This window comes from Ailuropoda melanoleuca, chromosome 4 (genome assembly GCF_002007445.2).
Source record: "Ailuropoda melanoleuca isolate Jingjing chromosome 4, ASM200744v2, whole genome shotgun sequence".
Lineage (NCBI taxonomy): Eukaryota > Metazoa > Chordata > Mammalia > Carnivora > Ursidae > Ailuropoda > Ailuropoda melanoleuca.
The window spans coordinates 105,964,107-105,984,550 of NC_048221.1; the positions used below are offsets into that span (position 1 = coordinate 105,964,107).

Below are 20,444 nucleotides of genomic sequence, written 5' to 3' on the forward strand. Positions count from 1 at the left end.
CCAAAATAATTTGGGATCCAGACTGGATGGTTAGATTAACCTGTTTGGTTGGTTGATTGTGGACTGTGAAGGGAAGTAAGGGTGGGAAAGAGGGACAGCACATTTAGATAAAGATTCAGGTAGAAAATAAGGGTATAATTCAACTTTTGGCGTTTTCCATGTTTATTTTCATTACTTGAATCTGCTTTTTTTCACTTCTGTTTAGGTGTGTGTGGAGTTTGATGGGGAATCTTGGAGGAAGAGAAGATGGATAGAAGTCTACAGCCTTCTAAGGAGAGCATTTTTAGTAGAGCATAACTTGGTTTTGGCTGAACGAAAGTCTCCTGAGATTTCTGAACGAGTTGTTCAATGGCCTGCAATAGTGAGTACAGCTGGGGGTTATGAGAACAGGGTATTTAAGCTGTTAAGAGTGAAACAAGGAAAATGTATATGTAATGCCAATATTTGGCCTCTGGAGAATAATAGTACGGATACATAACAAGGTAGAGGAGTCAAAAGAGCACCCAGAATCTCCTGTCAGCTCTGCTAGGCACCCTGTAACTCTGGGCCCTTGACTTTCTCCTGTCTCATTTTCTTCACTTGAAAAATGGGGAAGGAGGTAATGTGGGGAATGTCTAGGTCAGAAACCAGCATATGTATATAGGCATACATATATATGTGTATTTGGCTTGACCTTCATAGAGTTTTAAGAAAATTTGGATTAGTTGTTTACTTTTAAAATATGGAGAGTATACCTTAAAATCTGGCTGTTGCCTGGCTCCTGTAGGGGTTGCCAGTCTTGGCCTCATGATCTCTAAGGTTCTTTTTTTTTTTCTTTTTCTTTTCTTTTCTTTTTTTTTAAGATTTTATTTATTTATTTAACAGAGATAGAGACAGCCAGCGAGAGAGGGAAACACAAGCAGGGGGAGTGGGAGAGGAAGAAGCAGGCTCATAGCGGAGGAGCCTGATGTGGGGTGATCCCATAACGCCGGGATCACGCCCTGAGCCGAAGGCAGACGCTTAACCGCTGTGCCACCCAGGCGCCCCTCTAAGGTTCTTTCTGACTCATAATATTTTTTGGCTCTGAAAGTATTGATAGTACACGATTATGCCATTTCACATCATAAATCTGGTGTAGTTAGAAGATGAGAGTGATCAGTGTCTGGAGAGGACAATTCTGGTTTTGTGAGACATAGGGCTTAACAGTGGAAGGGCCAGGTTTAAACAGTTGGAAAGGCTAGGAAGGTGGCTGAAAGGCTGACCACATTGTGAAGGGTCTAGCGTTCCATGCTAGCAAAGTTAAGATTTTGCCTGTGGGTGAGAACTGGAGGTTTTTGAGTGGTATAGGGTTTTGGTTAAAGTTGTATTTTGCTCTTTGTATCTCCCCCTCCTCCCCAGCTATTAAGAATTTGCTAAAAACATGGCCCTGTCTCCCCAGAAAAATGTATACACACAATTTTTCACATAAATTTTGGAGAAGCTGTGTATTTCTGAACCCAGACCTATATGTTAATGACTCCCAAATGTGTGTCTGGTTTCAGTGATTGATTTTGGATGAAAATTGTGCAATCTTCGGGGTGCCTGGGTGGCACAGTGGTTAAGCGTCCGCCTTCGACTCAGGGTGTGATCCCGGCGTTATGGGATCGAGCCCCACATCAGGCTCCTCCGCTTTGAGCCTGCTTCTTCCTCTCCCATTCCCCCTGCTTGTGTTCCCTCTCTCACTGGCTGTCTCTATCTCTGTCGAATAAATAAATAAAATCTTTTAAAAAAAAAATTGTGCAATCTTGTTGTGGTTGTGTAAATAGTTGTTATCGAGATGCCAGCAGTAAATAAAAAACTTAATGGTTTTATCTCTCTGCATGTGTAGAAAATTGCTAGTCCCCATTTTCAGAATTATGCTGGTAGGAGTTGTGATGCCAAAACATTTTGTTTTTTTTCTAGGTGTATAAGTCTCTGTTAGACAAAGCTGGTTTGGGATCCATAACGTCTGTTCGCTTTCTGGGAGATCAACAAAGAGTATTTCTTTCTAAAGACCTTCTGAAGCCTATACAGGTAAAAGATAAAAACAATATTAAACTCTAAAGATAGAAATATAAATTTTTAAATATGAAAACTAGAATACTGATGTTGATTGCTCTAATTCCAATAGATACCTAACACAGAAAAGGACCCATCTCATCAACAGTTAGTTGTTAGACTTCATCCTTCAATGTTATCCATTGGGTTGGTGCTATCCATTTAGAGTTGGAAGGACAGAGGTAGTACAGTTGATAGTGTGTGTTTATGTATGGAAACACCTAGGTGATATGAAAATAATTTTTAAAAGATTGACTATCATTCATATATATACATGTACATGTATCCATATCCATATGTGGCAGTCATTATTTATGTATTCTATATGTGGGAAGTTGCCTACTTGCTAGAATATATTTATAACCCCCAAGTCAGTACTTCACTCTCATGGTCATTCGCAGACATTGGTAGAGTGGTGAAAAATGTGAGTTACCTGAGAAGTGTTCCCAGCTGAAGTCAGATAAGGTGACACATTCTGCCTTGTTTCATCTCTCATACTGTAAATAGATGTGCTTTTTGAGGTCTGTTTAGTGCTGAATTTTTGTACTTTTTTTTTTTTGGTGGTTTCACTATACCAAATGTAGTGCTGAAGTGCTAACTAGCGTTCCTACGTGCAATGAGGCCGTGATGTGTCTTAGGGAGGAAATGTATATGTTAGGTAAGTTTCATTCAGCCGTGAGTCATAGTGCTGTTGATTGTGACTTCCAGGTTAGTAATGCAGCAGTATATATTAAATAATGTGTCTTCCACAGACACGCACGTAATACATGGTTGTATATAGGTTGGTTGATGAAACTGACCAAGAGGCTCAAAGGAACCTAACCTTATCTTTCCACTAGGAGCAGTGGTTCACTGTTCATTAATTGTTTGTGGTGATGTAGTGAAACAGAGCTATGATGAATAATGAGAATTGAGAGCACATGCATGTTCTTTCCACTTAGCTTGCAAAACTCCCACCCTTTTCTTCATAACATTTAGGCTCTTGGGTCTTGCTTCTATGTGATTATTTTCTTTATGTAAATGTTTGGAGAGAGGAAAAGAACACAGTGGTTACCTCCTTGGGAATAATGTTGGTCATATAATAACATTCATCTTGTAGATGTCATTTATGAAAATTCCTTTAACCACTTGCATTTGGCGACCTGACATGTTTCTGTGGACTGTACAAAAATTAAAGTCACTTATTTGTTAAAAGGCCGTTTAGGGCCCATGGTCATTGCCATTGATGTGCCTGTATTGGAAAACCCAAAGCACTGGTTTTCTCTCTACTCAAGTCTCATTTTTGTATCGTGGAAGTGAGAACAAAGTCCACATTCTGAACCTTATTTTAATGTTTAATAGAACAAAGAAGGTGCTTTTGCTTAAGCTAATTTCAGATGCAGGTTACCTTCGTGAAGTCAAGTAGGCATGTTGGTATTTTTTCTGCCTTAAAAGGATGAATGACTTGCTCTTAAGGACCAAGGAACATAGAGGAGGGGATTTGGATACCTTGCTTTACTTAGTGATAGGGTAGTTTTTGCTTCTCAGCATTGTTTTCTGGACAGTTCTGCTTTACCTCTTTTGTGTGTCCAAGCCTTTCAGTCAAAGCAGAACTTCTAGAAACCAAGTAGAAACTTGTTTCTTGAGATTAGAAAAGCAAAATCTAGATCATTTAGTTTTTATTTGTTCTGAGGGAGATGCACTGTGGCTATCAGTATGAATATTACTGTTAGGGAGATTATGAAGTGTGGTCTTGACTTTCACTGATGATAATAGTGGCCAAAGTTCAGTGCTTCGGGGCACTGTCTTGTAGATATGGATGATTATATTAGGCTTCTACTGTATGAAACTATGTTGGGGGATGTGATTACTGCAGTAGAGTGCTTGCCCTAAATAATGCACAGAGAACCTGAAAATCATTTGGCCTATGTAGAAGTTGGATTTGAACCTTAAGGTCTATTGTTTGGATTGAATTCGACTTATCTGTGGATAAGAAAAAAGACAAAATACCCAGGTCAACTATTTGGCATTCAAACTCTGCTAGGCAGAGAAGAATTATTCTGCCTTGTTCAAGAGCCATTTATGGCTCTCCCCATTAATGTGCTATTTATCTCTTGGTAGGAATTGGAGCACACATTTACATTTTTTTGAAATTGCAATAGCATGAGAAAAAAAAAACAAACCCATACATGGCCCATTCTGATAATTAATGTTGAGCTCTTCTGAAGACCTTGGGTTAAGTCTAATGTTATTTGGCTTAAGAAATGCATGTTTCCAGCATGGTCTCTCTGAAAGACTAGTTATTCTTCCCAGTGGGAGAAATGGATGAACTATTTTTGGCCACTGTGTATCCATTTCACAGTGTCAGAAAAGCGTGAAGGCCTGCTATTAGAAGGGCTTCTGTGCTTTATAGTTTTTGTGTTTGGCAGGTTATTCCTATTGACAGTTTCTGTATACATTTATCATAACTTAGTGTGCACACAAAGCCAAAAGACTATGGAGTAGTGCCCAAAATGCAGCTGCTGCCAAGAATTGAGTGTTTCAAAACTGGCTTGCTGAAAACTTAGGCTGTTCATTCAGATTTTGTCCCTCCCCATCCCCCCTTTACCGTTTGTAAACAAAATGCATTTGGAATTCTAGTTAGGTTAAATCAATCTGTGTGAAGTGATTTGTTAAAAACAATTTCAGTAAATTGACACTACATATCTATGTGCTTCTGGGTGTGTGTGTATGTGTGTGTGTTTTGCCCCTGGGAATTCCCATTGGTTGACCAGCTCATTTGTTTCCTTCTTATATTTACCATATTCAAAGTTGTGTCATATTTAAAATTATGTTTTGAGCCACTTTTAGTATTTGTCATGCTCTTAGCTTGGGGTGACTTCACTTTAGTCTCCCTTATACCTGTGATTATTTAATGGATTCCTACTATTTGACCTATTAAGTTCATTGGAGTTGCAGTGGTTTGGTGCCATCAAATGGCTAATGACAGTACTTTGACATTAAGCTGATTGAAATGTCCACTGGAATTTAAACAGCTCTTATTGGCTACCTTAAAATATAATACTCTTCCATCTTTTAGGATGTTAACAATCTTCGACTTTCCCTTATGGATAATCAGAATGTCAGTAAAGAATTTCAAGCTTTGATTGTGAAACATTTGGATGAAAGCCATCTTTTACAAGGTATGTAGCTTATCTGTTGGTGACGGTTTGTGAGTTGACCAGTGATTAGCTCGTAAGACGGTACATTTTAGTCCTCACTCATTATCTCATTGAGATTTCTAATTTTTTAGAGATTGCTTTTACTTTCCTCCTGCAACTAGATGATTGAAGGACTTATATATTCTAAAGCCTCTGAAATTTGGAAAGCTCAGGGCTTATGTGAAAACTAGTAAGGTAAATAATAAAAAAAGCTCAGCTGTATGTTGACATGGAATTTGATATGTTTGAAATTTCGGTCTTAAAAAAATCGGTGGAACATGAATTTGGTAATCCTGATCCTCCTATATATTACTGAATTTCCTGGCCAGTTTCACAGTCATAAGTATTTTATAAGATTTATCAGTTCTTTTTTTTTTTTTTTTAAAGATTTTATTTATTTGACAGAGAGAGAGACAGCCAGTGAGAGAGGGAACACAAGCCTGGGGAGTGGGAGAGGAAGAAGCAGGCTCACAGCGGAGGAGCCTGACGTGGGGCTCGATCCCATAACGCCGGGCTGGAGAGTGGGAGAGGAAGAAGCAGGCTCACAGCGGAGGAGCCTGACGTGGGGCTCGATCCCATAACGCCGGGATCACGCCCTGAGCTGAAGGCAGACGCTTAACCGCTGTGCCACCCAGGCGCCCCAAGATTTATCAGTTCTGATGGGGTTCCTGAATTTGGATCCACTAAAACTCTGCATGGGACAGTGAGTTAGGGCTCAATGAGTTATCTGGTACTACTTGGTCTTATAATGCTGGAAAAAATAGTTACTTTTTATTCCATTTGCCTATTAGTTTACCTAAAAGTTTAAAATAAAAAGTTTAAATTTTTCCTAGCTTTACTGAAATGTCCTCTTCTCATGTCTATAGCAGTCTCTTTTAATGTTTATTTTTGTGTACTGCTTTTTTTTAAAGACTTGAGAAAATACTATCCTGGATGATGGTATGTTGGGAAATAATACAGGTTACTCTAAGGAATTTTTTTCTTTCAGGTGACAAAAACTTAGTTGGTTCAGAAGTAAAAATTTATAGCTTGGACCCATCTACTCAGTGGTTTTCTGCAACCATTGTAAATGGAAACCCAGCATCAAAAACTCTGCAAGTCAACTGTGAGGAGGTAAAAGATGATGCTAATTACATGTAGGATAACTTGACAGAGGGATAATTCTAAAAAGGAATTATATCTTATAGGAGCTAAACAGCTTTATTAACTTTATATTAAAACAGAGTAGAAAAAAACAGAACGATTGTTTTTAAAAGAAATTATTTGTAAGAAGCTTCTCTTGTATGTTAACAGAGCTAATTTCTGGTATGTTTCTGAGCATTTTTAATTTTTCTAGTATTTTTGTTTTATTTATTTTTAAGATTCCAGCTCTGAAAATTGTCGATCCATCACTGATTCATGTTGAAGTTGTACATGATAACTTTGTGACATGTGGTAAGATATTATTTGATTAAAGCCTTCATTCTCCTTCCTGTCTTTCCTCTTTCTCCTTTTCATGTTAAGAGAAACAGGGAAGCCAACCTACCTATTTTTAAATGTTTTAGGTAATTCTACAAGAGTTGGAGCTGTAAAACGCAAGTCTTCTGAGAATAATGGAAGCCTAGTTTCCAAACAAGCAAAATCTTGTTCTGAGGTAACCTGACTTATGTTTGTCACTTATGTAAAAGTTTCTTTAACTCTAATGGTGCGTGGCCAGCTTGTTAGTGGTTCTGAAGCTCTCTTCTGTGCTATGCTGTGCTGTCTTTTCTGCTGTTCTTTGCTAGTTCCAGATCTTGGCCATAATTTCTACACTCAAGCAGATGGAGATAATATAAGTTTCTGGTTAACTATTTTTTTGTGTGTGTAAAATATGTTTTATTTTTTGATATTTGCTGAAAATTCTCAATAGGCTTGATAATTTCACCCATAAGGAGTGTTTTCGAGGGTAAACTGAGTTGTGTGTATCAAACTGGAAGAAAGCCTGGCATGAGAGGAGGGGGGGAGAACCTTAGAAATCTGAGTACGTATTGAAATGGGACTCCCCCTCCTCAGTAATAGAGAGGTTTCATTGATAATTTATGATTGGTTAAACAGACATACTAGTTTTTTAAAGGAAGTGGTTGGCTTGCTATTACTAATTTCTGCCCAGAACAGTGTAGGTTGGTATGAATGCAGCTGTGAGTTCAAGTACTGGGTTTAATTCTGTTCTGAATTGGTTAGGGTTTACATCAAGAAACTTAAGGCTGTTTCTCTTTTAGGTGAGTTGAATCCTTAGGACCTATTACAATGCAAATAACTTTTTTTTTTTTTTACAACTTAGGTGTCCAGATGCATTTGTGTTACAGTGACAAAAACACCTTTATGATGCTGTGCTCCACGCTGGAGTTTAGAATTTTAAAATTGACCAAGCTGGTGTTAAGATTGTTGGCAGCACTTTAGAGGGAACTTTGGGATTTGTGGAAGTAAGGCAAGGAGAAATGGTATGGGAGTGGGCCAGAGTCGTTTAATGAACCTAGGGCTCTGGATCAGGGCAGACTGGACCACAACATCAGCTAGAACCAGAGTAGGCACTGTGCTACACAAATATATAAGAATCTGACTGGCAAAGATGATTGGCTTTCCTAAGTCTTAAGCCTGTGTATAGGCAACAGGAACTTCAACACTTGACCCCAAAACTTTGTAAACCAGGATATCTAATATCTCTCTCTTCCTTCCAAGTGTGTAGGCCTCACCTCAGGTTGTTCAGGAAAGAATGAAGAGGTTATTATTGGAAATTAATATTACTACTTTCATTTTTGCCTTAAAGTTTACAAGGGAGAAGTAATGTAGTAGGGACTGTGAAGTGAGGATGTCAAGCAAGTGATTCTTGTATCTTGGAGTTAAGCTTACAGAGGATATTTTCAAGTGATCCACAGTATCAGAATCTGAGAGAGAAACAGAGTAGAGTAATAACTTGTTGGGTTTTGACGTTGGATAATTGTTAGCAATCTGGGGTAGAGGTAATAAAGGCTAGTTTGGAGATGTTGATTGGCTGTATCCTGTCATGGAGAATGCATCAGTGTAAATAGTTGGTGAGAGGAAAAGGAGAACCACATGATGTGTTGAGGAGGGGGTCTAGGGAATAGGAAATGGCACCCTGATGGATCATTGAAGAATCATCCTGGGCTACAGGCAGGACTGGGGTCAGGGGAACTCCTATGGAAGAAGGTGCCAGTTCTTCACAGTGACAAGCTTATCAGTGATGGAACAGATAATTGAGCAAGTAAATGTATAGCCTTCAAAGAGTCATGTGTAAAATGTGGTAATATATATGTAAGTGATCCTCTGTTCCTGACTCCTGCTCTTCGAGGGCCGGGAGCATGTCTTTTTGAATTCTGTCAGCATTTTGTCTGGCTCAGTAGCATTGTGTGCTGCTGAACTGATTATTGGGCACCATATAGGCTATTTTTGAAAAAAGCCTGAACTTTGGCTAGGAGATAAGTTCCCATAACCTATTTGAGCTTAATTTCTGTACCTAAAATGAGAAACTAAATTGGTATTTTAAAAATGTCTTTTTGAGCTCTTAAACTCTGTACTAGTCAAATTCTCATTCTAAAGGAAATTGGGATGGTAGATTTGGCTGGAGATGGGTATTGGCATTTTAAGAAATTCTTTTTATTATTGTTACTGTAAAGATTATTCTCCTTTATATTGAGCTTACTTGTCAAAAGATTCTCACATTAAAAAAAATTATTCTCATTTTAAAATCTTTATTTAACCCAGAAAAACAGAAAAGAAACATCACTTCTAATCATATTTCTCACAGACTCTCACTCACTATTGACATTTTTGAATACTTGTCCTCCTCCTGTCTTCCCCCCCCCATAAAATCATGGAGGCCTTTTAAAAAAACAAACTAAAAAACAAACTGTTATATAGCCTCCTTGATTCCTTCCAGTATGTTGTGAAAATTTTTCCATATCCGTAAATACTCTATTTTTTTTTTATCCTGGATGGTTCTTGTAATCAGGTAAATTTTGGAAACACTGGCTGGGGCTAGATTCAAAAGAGCTAGACAGGTAAAGGAAGAGGTGGGGAAAGAAAGTTCATTTAAATATGGGAGTGAAAGGTGAGTACAGTGACATACTTGGCACACATCTCACTGTTTGGATTTCCCAGATGTGTTGGACTGGCATGGAGTTTACTTTTAGGGTGGTCTTTGGAAGACAGGTATTTGGGATTAGGTAGACAAGACTCTTGATTGCCTTGGTGAAAACTTTTGCATAGAATCAACCTGTTTGCCAGTAACATCTGGTTCCTTGAAGGTCTTCTCTGCCTAGCAGACTATTCCTCAGAGTTAGGACATTGCTTGGTTAATTGAGAGTCTGCTGAGTAGTGTGAGCCAGCAGTGTCCTTTTTAGAATACCATCATACACTCAATTATATTATCTCCGTCTGCTGGCAGGGAGGAACTATTGCCATGACTGGTATAGAAGACCTTCAGGGAAAACTCTTCAGGTAAGAAGAAACCTTGACCCTTGTCAAGTCAGAGGCCAGTGCAGTGGTGTGCACGTGAAGATGGGTTTTGGAATTGGAGCTCTATCCCTGTTGAGCTAACCCTTAGACATTTCTAGAGTGATATATTTCATTCCTAAAAGGAAAAGCATCCTAAGTTATGCTACTTGTAACACATGGGTGACTATACTGAGAAAATTTTTGTATTTTTCTGCTTTGAGTCAGCTAATCTATGTGCCAGGCACTGTGGTAAAGCATAGCCCTATAAAGTATGCTTCATTATTCTCATTTTAGTTGAGGAAACTGAACTCAGCTTAAGTAATGTGCTAGAAGTGTCAGAGACCAGATTCCAACCAAGGTCTGCCACCAAAGCCCAGTGCTTTTAAGCACTGTGCTGGTGTTACCACTCCTCTCCATATCTTTTCCTTGGTATGGTGAGTCACCATTGTAAAGACAGCAGATTCAGATTCCTACTTCTTTCCCTCTATCCTTCCATCCATCTTTCCAACAAATATTTATTGAATATGAAATATACACTGGACACATTGGTGAGCATTACTGCCTGGCTCTTAAGGGTAACTCAGGACTGACATAGCTATTTTGAAATAACCAAGTGCTAACAGCATTCATTCATAAATTCCACCAGTCTTATTTGAGCATCTGCTGTGTGCCTTGCTTTATAAGGTTTAACAGTGGACACAAAAGCAGGGTCTGCCCATAAGAGTGTGCGATTCATTGTGAGGAGACTGACAATAAAAAAGTAATTTAAATAAAGCGTTAAATGCAGTATTGTAATGCGATGACAGTTGGGGATGCCTTGTGTGGCACTGCTTTGGAAAGAGTAATCAGAGATTCTGAGGAGGCGACAATAGAGCAGATTTGAGAGTGAAGGGATAGAACCAGCCAGCCACACGGAAACTATCCAGAGAGGGGATACCAAGTACAAAGGTGCAGGCAGGAAAGAGTTTAGACCATCTGAAGACCAGAAAGGAAGCCAGTGTAGTTGAAGCACTGTGAACAAGTAGAATGAGAAGAGTGGAGAGGGTTGACGGAGACCAGACCACATAGAATTCTTATAGGCAGTGAAGTGCCATGATCTGATTTATTTATATATATATACATATAAGTGTGTGTGTGTGTATATACATATATATTTATATGTATATATATGTATATACACACACACACACACATATATACACACACATAGACACATAAAAGATCTTATTTATTTATTTGACAGTGCATAAGCAAGGGGAGCAGCAGGCAGAGGCAGAGGGAGAAGCAGTCTCCCTGCTGAGCAGGGAACCTGATGCAAGACTCGATCCCAGGACCTGATCATGACCTGAGCTGAAGGCAGATGCTTAACTGACTAAGCCACTCAGGCACCCTGATTGATTTATATTTTATAAAGATTGCTCTGTGGTAGAATAAATTTGAGTAGGAGGCAGAACATTTAGGCAAAAATGGAAGTCAGGTCAGTTAGGAGACATATGGTGGTCTAGGGGGAAATTGGTGGTAGAGGTGGCATAGAAAGAAGTTGGCTAGATTCCAGAAATATTTTAGAACTAGAGGCAGGACTTATTGGTTCATTGATTGGATAGTAGGAAATGAGATGAAGGGGGTTTTGACTACAGCAGCACAGCGCTATCATGCAATCGAAATTTCTTTAGTATGTTACTGTAGGTTTGCAATCGAAATTTCTTAAGTAGGTTACTCTCAGGAAAGTAATTTAAGAAAAGGTACTGTATGTGTTAGTGCATCAACTCTGAACATAATTGAGAACAAGGATAATGCTTGGTAAAAGTGAACGTCGAGTAAGTATTTTGAAATGACTTGGCAATTCAACTTTGGGAGGGTAATTTAGAATTCTAAAACAGTCAAAAAGGAACTTTAGGACTAAACTTCTCTAATTTCCTCGGTTTAAGGAATAAGAAACTGAGTGCCAGAAAGCTAAAGTTGACAATCCCCAGGATATTATTAGAATAGCCAAAGTCTCCCCCTCAAAAAATTTTTTCTGGGGAACACTAGGTTAATATTTGACCAAAATTGAGTTGACTAAAATAATATATGATCTGATAGTTTTGTATTTTAAAATAGTTTGAAGCTATGCCAAAACTTTGGTGATTAAGGTAATTCTTATTTTTCAGATATATCTAAATATTTAGCATATATTAGGCACTCTTTTCAAGGCTGCCAGAGTTAAATGTCTGAGAAGAAGATTCATGAGTAGACTACATATAAATATACTCAGAATTGAGAAATTTTAAAAACTAAGTTTTAAGGTCAGGTTCTACCTCAAATTTTACCTGGAAGGTGAAGAAACTTTGAAGATTCTTCAAGGTTAGATAAAGGTCATTGTGGAATGAAAGAGTTGCAACTGGGAAGGGCAGGGACTTATAATTTAAGTGCGTACGGAGAGGCTGCTGGAGAGGGGGAGTGATTTCCCCTGGTTTAGCTGGAGACTGCCCCTGTGGAGTTGAGTTTAATCGCTTCCTTCTTTTTCCCTGGTGGGAAGTTTACTTTTGTGGAAAGTGTAAATTGGGAAGAAGAGGGGTCTGTTACTTATATATTTGTGAAGATAAAACTACCTGAAAAGTGAAGGTGTCCCAACTCTGTCCCATAGGCTTGTCATGACTTGATATTTTTTGCAGTTGGGGTGGCCTTTGTGACTTGAAGAGCCGTATAAAAGCAAGAAAGGTGTTCTCAACCTTTATTGCATTGTAAAGGCTTCTCTTGGTACCCAGTAGGCACCACTGCCTACGGAAGTCCTAGGTGGTCTGGTCTCCTGCCAGCCAATGCAGTAAGTGCGTCATAGGCGCTCAAGTAATGCTAAACTGAATGCGTGTGAAGCTGCTACGATCTGAAGACTATCAGTTGAAAACTCATTTTTGTGCATTGCATTATTAAAGTAATTGCCACATGGCTGCATTTTCCTGACATAATGATCCAGAAGTCTGTAAAAGATCAGCTGGTGATTTTTTTATAGGAAGACTCAAGTTTTGTGAAAAGCTGGCGTGATTTATTTAACAGCCTTTGGATAGAAGTCCTTAATTTTGTGATTTATCACTTGTTATACTGTCCTGTTGTTTTTTTTTTTTAATTTGGAAATGGTATTTGCTTATTTAGTACTAAACCAAGCAAATAATTTGATTCTTGCTAGGACTTCATAATTCCCCAACTAAGAACTTTCCCTTTTAATATCTGTTGGTTTGGTANTTTTTTTTTTTTTAATTTGGAAATGGTATTTGCTTATTTAGTACTAAACCAAGCAAATAAATTTGATTCTTGCTAGGACTTCATAATTCCCCAACTAAGAACTTTCCCTTTTAATATCTGTTGGTTTGGTATCTTTTAGGCTTCTCCCAGTATGTGTCCTGTACAATCTGTTCCCACAACAGTTTTTAAGGAGATACTGCTCGGCTGTACTGCTGCAACTCCACCGAGTAAGGACCCGAGGCAGCAGAGCACTCCCCAGACTGCCAACTCTCCACCTAATCTTGGCGCAAAAATTCCTCAAGGGTAAGTAAAGCTGTTTGTTGAAGGTGTTAAGTCTTGCTAGAAGAAAAATGGTTTTAGCCATGGTTCATCATGTGTGAGTTTACCTTTGCTCAGGTGGCAAGACTTAACCTGCATTTGGTGTTTCATAGAGAGTTAGTATAGCTATGTTGGTGTACTCACCTGCCATTCATCACTTCTCAGGTTGTCCAGGGAGGTTTTGGTCACATGCCTTAGGTAAAAAGGGTGATAGGCATACAGAACAACGTGGAAAACGTTTAAAAAAAAATGAAGAGGTGAGGAAAGAGCAACTTTCTTGACTTGATAAAGTTAGGAGAATCCATTGAAATACTACAGACAGTTGTAGAATGAATGTCTGCTTTAAGGAAAAGGGAGCCAGGTTGGTGGAATGTGGAAGACTGAGGTCAGTGGGGGTGTGGAGAACAGGGAGACCTGGTGATAGTGAGTGGTTCTTTTCAGCTCAGACCCCAAATATAGGTGTGAGAAATGTGGCTGCAGAGAAGGTAAGTCCTAGAAATGAGGGTACAGTAGCCACAGGAGGCATAGGTTGCTAATTTATAGGTGAAGAAAAGGAGTAAGAAATGAGTGTAACCAGGGGTGCCTGGCTGGCTCAGTCGTTAAGCGTCTGCCTTTGGCTTGGGTCGTGATCCCGGTGTTCTGAGATCGAGCCCCGCATCGGGCTCCCTGCTCAGTGGGAAGCCTGCTTCTCCATCTCCCACTCCCCTTGCTTGTGTTCCCTCTCTCGCTACCTCTCTCTCTGTCAAATACATAAATAAAAATTTCAGAAAAAAAAAAAAAAAGTGTAACCGGAGATTTGAAGTGGCTACAAGGGCTTTAAGGGAAGCCTCTCTTAGAAGGGGTGGTGTCTGTGCAGATAGTTGATAAAAGCTTAACATACAAGTCAGAGAGACAGTGGTATAGAAAGGTGGATTTGGGGCACCTGGGTGGCTCACCTGGTTAAGCGTCTGCCTTCAGCTCAGGTCATGATCCCGGAGTCCTGGGATCGAGCCCATATCGGGCTCAGTGGGAAGTCTGCTTCTCCCTCTCCCTTTCCCCCTGGTCATGCCTCCCCACCCCAAATAAATAAAAATCTTAAAAAAAAAAAAAAAGGGGGGGGGGGGTTTGGAAGAATGCTGTAATAAGGGGGGAGGGTGACTGAGCATATTGGTTCACTGGGAGGAAAGCGGGCTGTCTAGGATGAGCTTGGAAGGTGGGCACAGAGCAGTCAGACAGGAGGAGGAGCCGTCTTCAGAGTAGAAAAGGGGAATAGTAAGAAGTACAGTGTTCCCCAGGTCTAAAGTGAGTACTTAAATGAAGAAGTTCTTGGGGCACCCTGGCTGGATCATTCTGTGGGGCATGCGACTCTTGATCTCAGGATCATTAGTTCAAGCCCCAAGTTGGGCATACAGCTTACTTAAAAATTTTTTTTCTTCTCAAGGGTGAAATTCTTTGTTAGAGGCATGGGAAAACAAGTTTAATAGGAAAAAAGGACTTTGTGTTTTGCTGGGGAAACAACTTTAGGATGAATTTCAGAGAAACAAAAGTTCTTTAAGGATACCCCCCATTAGGGTGAGGGATGGGAGGAATACCAGATCATTCTGTGAACAGGCAAATAATCAATTGGCTCTTCAGTTGCTTTGGGTCCTGATCACTAATCAAACAAGAATGGAATTCTCCAGCATCGGGGCTGCTTACATGTTTGTAGCCAGAGTGGGTTTTGTGCTGCTGGTGGTTTTGGTTCCATACAATAACTCAGTTTGTTTTGAGGGAAAGCTAAGTTTCATTATGCTGTAATATATAGAACTAACCTGAAGTAGTGAAGGATTTATAAGAACATACAGATAGGACTTAGGGTTGTATTTCCTGAGTGTTTAAGATACTTTTGCAGAGCCATTGACTGATTATTTTTAACTCCAGCTCACAGAAACCTATCCTACATTCTCTCATAACATAAGCATTTTTTTCCTCTTTTGTATCGGTTGCCTTAGGGTACCAAACAGTTGTTTTTGAAAGGTAGAGGAGAGGTAAAAGAGATGTAGATGCTAGTTTTTCATATTTCCTGTTTCAGATGTCATAAACAGATTTTACCAGAAGAACTTTCGTCCTGTCTCAATACAAAGCCTGAAGTACTGAGAACAAAACCAGACGTTGTCTGCAAAGTAGGATTGCTGTCTTCAAAGTTCTCCCAGAATGGAACGGGAGACTTAAAACCCCTTAGTGAACCAAAAGGTAATTGTACCCAGCTGAAGACCAACACTGATAAGGAAGACAAATTGGAATCTGTTCCTCAGTCATCGGCTGGCCTTCCTAGGGAGTGCTTACCTACAAAGCCTTCTACAGCAGAGCTGGAAATTGCCAGTACTCCTGAACTGCAGAAGCACCTAGAATATACACCTTCTACATCTGATGTCCTTTCTAATAAGCCAGAAGAGAAAGCAGGTGTCAGTAGTAATAGCCCTAATAGTTGTGTGGAAAAGAAGATAGAACCTTCAACTTTAGGATGCCGGTCACAGAATTTGAAGGACTCTTCCGTAAAAATAGAGAATGAAAGCTGTTGTACAAGAAGCAACAATAAAATCCAGAATGGTGAGTGTTTCTACATGTCTTTATTGGTAGAAGGTAAGAGATGGTAGTGGGTACATATATATTTTCTTACCTTATGAGAAAATAATATGAAAATGACTATAGAAAAAGTTCATACAGGGGCACCTCAGTTGGTTAAGCAGTCAACTCTTGATTTTGGCATAGTTCATGATCTTGGGATCTTGGGATCCTGGGATCGAGTCCTGTGTTGGGCTCCTTGCTCACTGGGGAGTCTGCTTAAGGATTCTCTCTCTCTCCCTCTCCCCTGCCCCTCCCCTGGCTTGTGCACACTTGCATGTGCTCTCTCCCTCTCTCTCTCTTATAAATAAGTAAATCTTTAAAAAAAAAAAAAAGGAAAAGAAATAGAAGTAGTTCATACAGTTGGAAAAGTTCAAAGGAGAAAGTAACATCCCAAAATCTCCTCAGAAATGATTACTGTTAGGGGCACCTGGGTGGCGCAGTCGTTAAGCGTCTGCCTTCGGCTGAGGGCGTGATCCAGCATTCTGGGATTAAGCCCTACATCAGGCTCCTCCGCTGGGAGCCTGCTTCTTCCTCTCCCACTCCCCCTGCGTGTGTTCCCTCTCTTGCTGGCTGTCTCTGTCAAATAAATAAATAAAATCTTTAAAAAAAAAAAAAAGATTGCTGTTAATGTCTTGGTGTACCTAGTTCCACGTGTATTAGAAGTACAAACTCTTACACAAATGGGTTTATACCAATAGTTTTACCCTGTGAATTAGTGTAGGTGTCTATTAACATTTTAAAGGCCACAAGGATTCCATTATATCATTTATCAGATGACTTAATTGGTTCCTATTAGATGGGTGGTTCCCAGTTTCTGGTTGTAAGCAAATAATTTTGAAACAGAATCTAAAGTAATCAGATGGTAATTTTATCTTCAGTTTATCACTGATTTTGTATGATAGAAGAGAGGGAAGGGTGCCTGGTGGCTCAGTCGGTTAAGCATCCAGCTCTTGATTTCGGCTCAGGTCATGATCTCAGGGTTGTGAGATCTCCATTTGGGCTCTGCACTGGAAATGGAGCCTGCTTGGGATTCTCCCTCTCCCTCTGCCCTTTCCCACTCCCACACCCCCCCCCAAAAAAAAGAAGAGATGGAAGAGATGATTGATACTTTATGCTCATGCAGGTAGTTCAGATCTGCAGGGGGTTTTTTTGTTTTGTCTTGTTTTGTTGTTTTGTTGTTTTTAAGACAATTATACCAGCACCTCTAGAAAAAGGACTCGTGGTTAAAGATTTTAAGGACGGACTGAAACACTGGGCAGAGTTTCTTTGCCTAAGGTGAAGTCCTACTGCACTCACCACTTAAAAACTATGTACAAGCGTACCTCATTTTATTGTGTCTTGCTTTATTGCACTTTGCAGATACTGCATTTTTTTTTTTCCAGATTGAAGGTTTGTGGTAACCTTGTGTCAAGCAAGTCTCTTGGCACCATTTTCCCAACAATTTTTGCTCACTTGTAGTCTCTTTGTCACATTTTGATAATTCTTGTAATATTTCAAACCCTTCCATTATCGTGATATTATGGTGATTTGTGATCAGTGATCTTTATATTACTGTTGTAATTATTCTGGGGCACCGCAAACTGCAGCCATGTAGGATGACGGACTTAGTTGATAAATGTTGCATTTGTTCTGACTGCTCCACCAGCCAACCATTTCCTCATCTCTGTCCCTCTCCTCCGGCCTGCCTCTTCCCTAAGACACAAAAATACTGAAATTAGGCCAAGTAATAACCCCACAGTGGCTTCTAAGTGTTCAGGTGAAAGGAAGAGTTGCACGTCTCTCACTTTAAATCAAAAGCTAGAAATGATTAGGCTTCGTGAGGAAGGCATGTTGAAAGCCAAGATAAAGCTAGGCCTGTCACACCAGACATTTAGCCAAGCTGCAAATCCAAAATAAAAATTCTGGAAGGAAATTAAAGAGTACTACTCTAGTGAACACACGAATGATATAAGAAAGTGGAACAACCTTATTGCTGATACGGAGACTGTTTTAGCGGTCTGGATGAAAGAGCAAACCAGCTCCAACAGTCCCTTAAGCCAAAGCCTAGTCCAGAGTAAGGCCATCACTCTCTTCAAGTCTATGAAGGCTGAGAAGTGCGAGGAAGCTGCAGAAAAGTTTGAAGCTATCAGAGGTCGGTTTTTGAGGCTTAAGGAAAGAAGCCCCTGCATAACCTAAAAGTGTGAGGTGAGGCAGCAAGTAGTGCTGGAGAAGCTACAGCAAGTTAGCCAAAGAGCTAGCTGAGGTCATTCATGAAGGTGGCTACTCTACACGACAGATGGGAAGAAGATGCCAGCTAGGACTTTAATAGCTAGGGAGGAGAAGTCAGTTCCTGGCTTCAAAGCTTCAAAAAACAGGCTGATTCTCTTCTTAGGAGCTAATGCAGCTGGTGACTTTAAGGTGAAGCAATGCTTTCATCATTCTGAAAACCTTAAGGCCTTTAGGTTATGCTAAATCCACTCTGCCTGTGCTCCATAAGTGGAAGAGCAGAGCCTGGATGACAGCACCTTTGTTTACAACATGGTTTACTGAATATTTTAAGCTCACTGTTGAGGCCTATTGCTCAGAAAAAAAATTCCTTTCAAAATATTACTGCTTACTGACAATGTGCCTCTTCGCCCAAGAGCTGTGATGGAGACACACAAGATTAATGTTTTCATGCTGGCTAACACAGTACCTATTCTACAGCCCATGGATCAGGGAATAATTTTGACTTTCAAATCTTATTTAAGAAATACGTTTTGTAAGACTATAGCTACCATAATGTTTTTTCAATGGATCAAGGCTATTGCACACTTAATACATTGCAGTGTAGTGTAAGTATAACTTTTATATGTGCTGGGCAACTAAAAAATTTATTTGATATGCTTTCCTGCGATACTCTCTTGATTGAGGTGGTTTGGAACCACACCTGCTGTGTCCCCAAGGTCTGCATGTACTCTTTAGAGAAAATGCGACACCGTATCTCATACCGCTGCTGCTTAGTTTGAGGGTGCGTTCCCCTGATGGTAGCTAACGCAAGTTCTGCTATTAGAATTAGTAGAACTAAATGGCTTTGGTATGTCAAAAGGTTCAGAGCTATTACAATTTAAAAATACCTTTGATAATTGTCAGCTGTGTGGGAAAATTAGCAGGGATTTTGATAGCTTTTAGAAAATGTAATAAAAAACACTATCCACTTGGATAAGTAGGAAACGAACGTACCCACGATTTAGTTTTTACTTCAGGCCTCTGAAGCTAGAGAGAAGGTGGATTTGACTGTTGGTCTTTGGCTACAGAGTTGGAGGAGCAGGAAAACCACTTTGCCTAGTGATTCTTCTAGCCCAGCTTCTACACTCTTAGGCATAAGTTGATAGGGCTGTTGATTTGCATAAAATTAATTGCATAAGATTATACTGTTCCTCTTAAATTATGTAACTCCCCAAAGAAAGTGAATATTCATAACCATATTTCTGTTCTATTTTTTTATTCTTTTTGAGTCATCAGGACTTACATTCAGATAGTTTTTGAAGCAGATTACTTTAATATTATGTAAAGAAACAGTAAAAATTCTACATTGATAAGCACGTTATAGGTTAGAGTTAGGGAGCTCGCTTTGTCTTACTTTGTATGTTGTACAGCTATATACCAACTAAAGTGATTTTTAGAGAAATGAAAAACCTAATTAAATGCCCTGGTGCATACTGGCTCCTGGGACGTCTGGTTGAAGAGCGAGAGGGTGTGATCAGGATCTCTGCGCTGCGTCCACTGGTATTGCTTGTGGGTATGGAAAGATTCGACTGGAAGCTATTTTGTCCCCTGCATCCTTCTCCAGTTTGGGCCTAGAAAACAAAAGCAGGCTGAGTCGAAGAACAGCTGTCTGTTTTCTGTTAGGTAGATGTGTGACTCCTCAGAAGTTGGCATCACTTTTTTCCCTTGGCTGTACTCCGAATTTGTGAGAATCATTTATTAGGTCAACTGTTCCTCTCCTCGCTAAAGAGCTAGATATATAGATAGTTCAGCTTGCTTATTTCTAGGTATTTCCTCTTATAAGTGAGGGCAGAACAGATAACCTTTGGACTCTTTGCCCGTGGTCTGTGAAAACCTGGTCCAACCTAGAGGGTGATGTTTTTTCAGTATCTGAGTGATTAAAATTCCATCCTTGAACTGCTGATCTCTTTATTTTCTGTTCTTTCACTATAACTGAATAAGGGATCATGGCCTGACAGCATCCATTTAGCATTTTACAGTGTGCTCTGGTTCTACTTTAAAAGAGAGGTGAGATGAGGCTCCTGGGTGGCTCAGTCGGTTAAGCATCTGCCTTCGGCTAAGGTCACAATCCCAGGATCCTGGGATCCAGTCCCGCATTGCATCGGGCTCCTTGTTCAGCGGGGAGCCTGCTTCTCCCTCTGCCTGCCGCTCCCCCTGCTTGTACTCTCCCTCTCTCTCTCTGACAAACAAACAAATAAATAAATAAAATCTTTTCAAAAATGAGAGGTAAGATTAGAATATCACTAAGGTCATTAAAGGTGTTTATTTTATTTAAAGCGTTCTTTGCTTTGAGATCTTCCACTTTCCTCCCCAACTACTAACCTCTCCCAGCTGTGTCTCAACTGGTTCCCCAAAAGTTGTTTCTTG

The 20,444-nt window shown here is 39.8% G+C and overlaps 1 protein-coding gene across 2 annotated transcripts in view; it reads left to right on the forward strand.

Annotated features, from left to right (window-relative positions):
• Positions 1-20,444, forward strand: part of KDM3A (lysine demethylase 3A) — a 56,127-nt gene that overhangs the window by 7,253 nt on the left and 28,430 nt on the right. For both annotated transcript variants that reach the window (XR_002143326.2, XM_002922335.4), the window contains exons 3-10: positions 206-361; positions 1,921-2,031; positions 5,114-5,216; positions 6,223-6,347; positions 6,596-6,668; positions 6,779-6,867; positions 13,066-13,229; positions 15,295-15,812. Coding sequence is in view for 1 of the 2 variants with exons in the window: in XM_002922335.4 (XP_002922381.1) it covers positions 206-361; positions 1,921-2,031; positions 5,114-5,216; positions 6,223-6,347; positions 6,596-6,668; positions 6,779-6,867; positions 13,066-13,229; positions 15,295-15,812 (1,339 nt within the window). In the remaining variant the exon portion in view is untranslated. The remainder of the gene's footprint in view (positions 1-205; positions 362-1,920; positions 2,032-5,113; positions 5,217-6,222; positions 6,348-6,595; positions 6,669-6,778; positions 6,868-13,065; positions 13,230-15,294; positions 15,813-20,444) is intronic.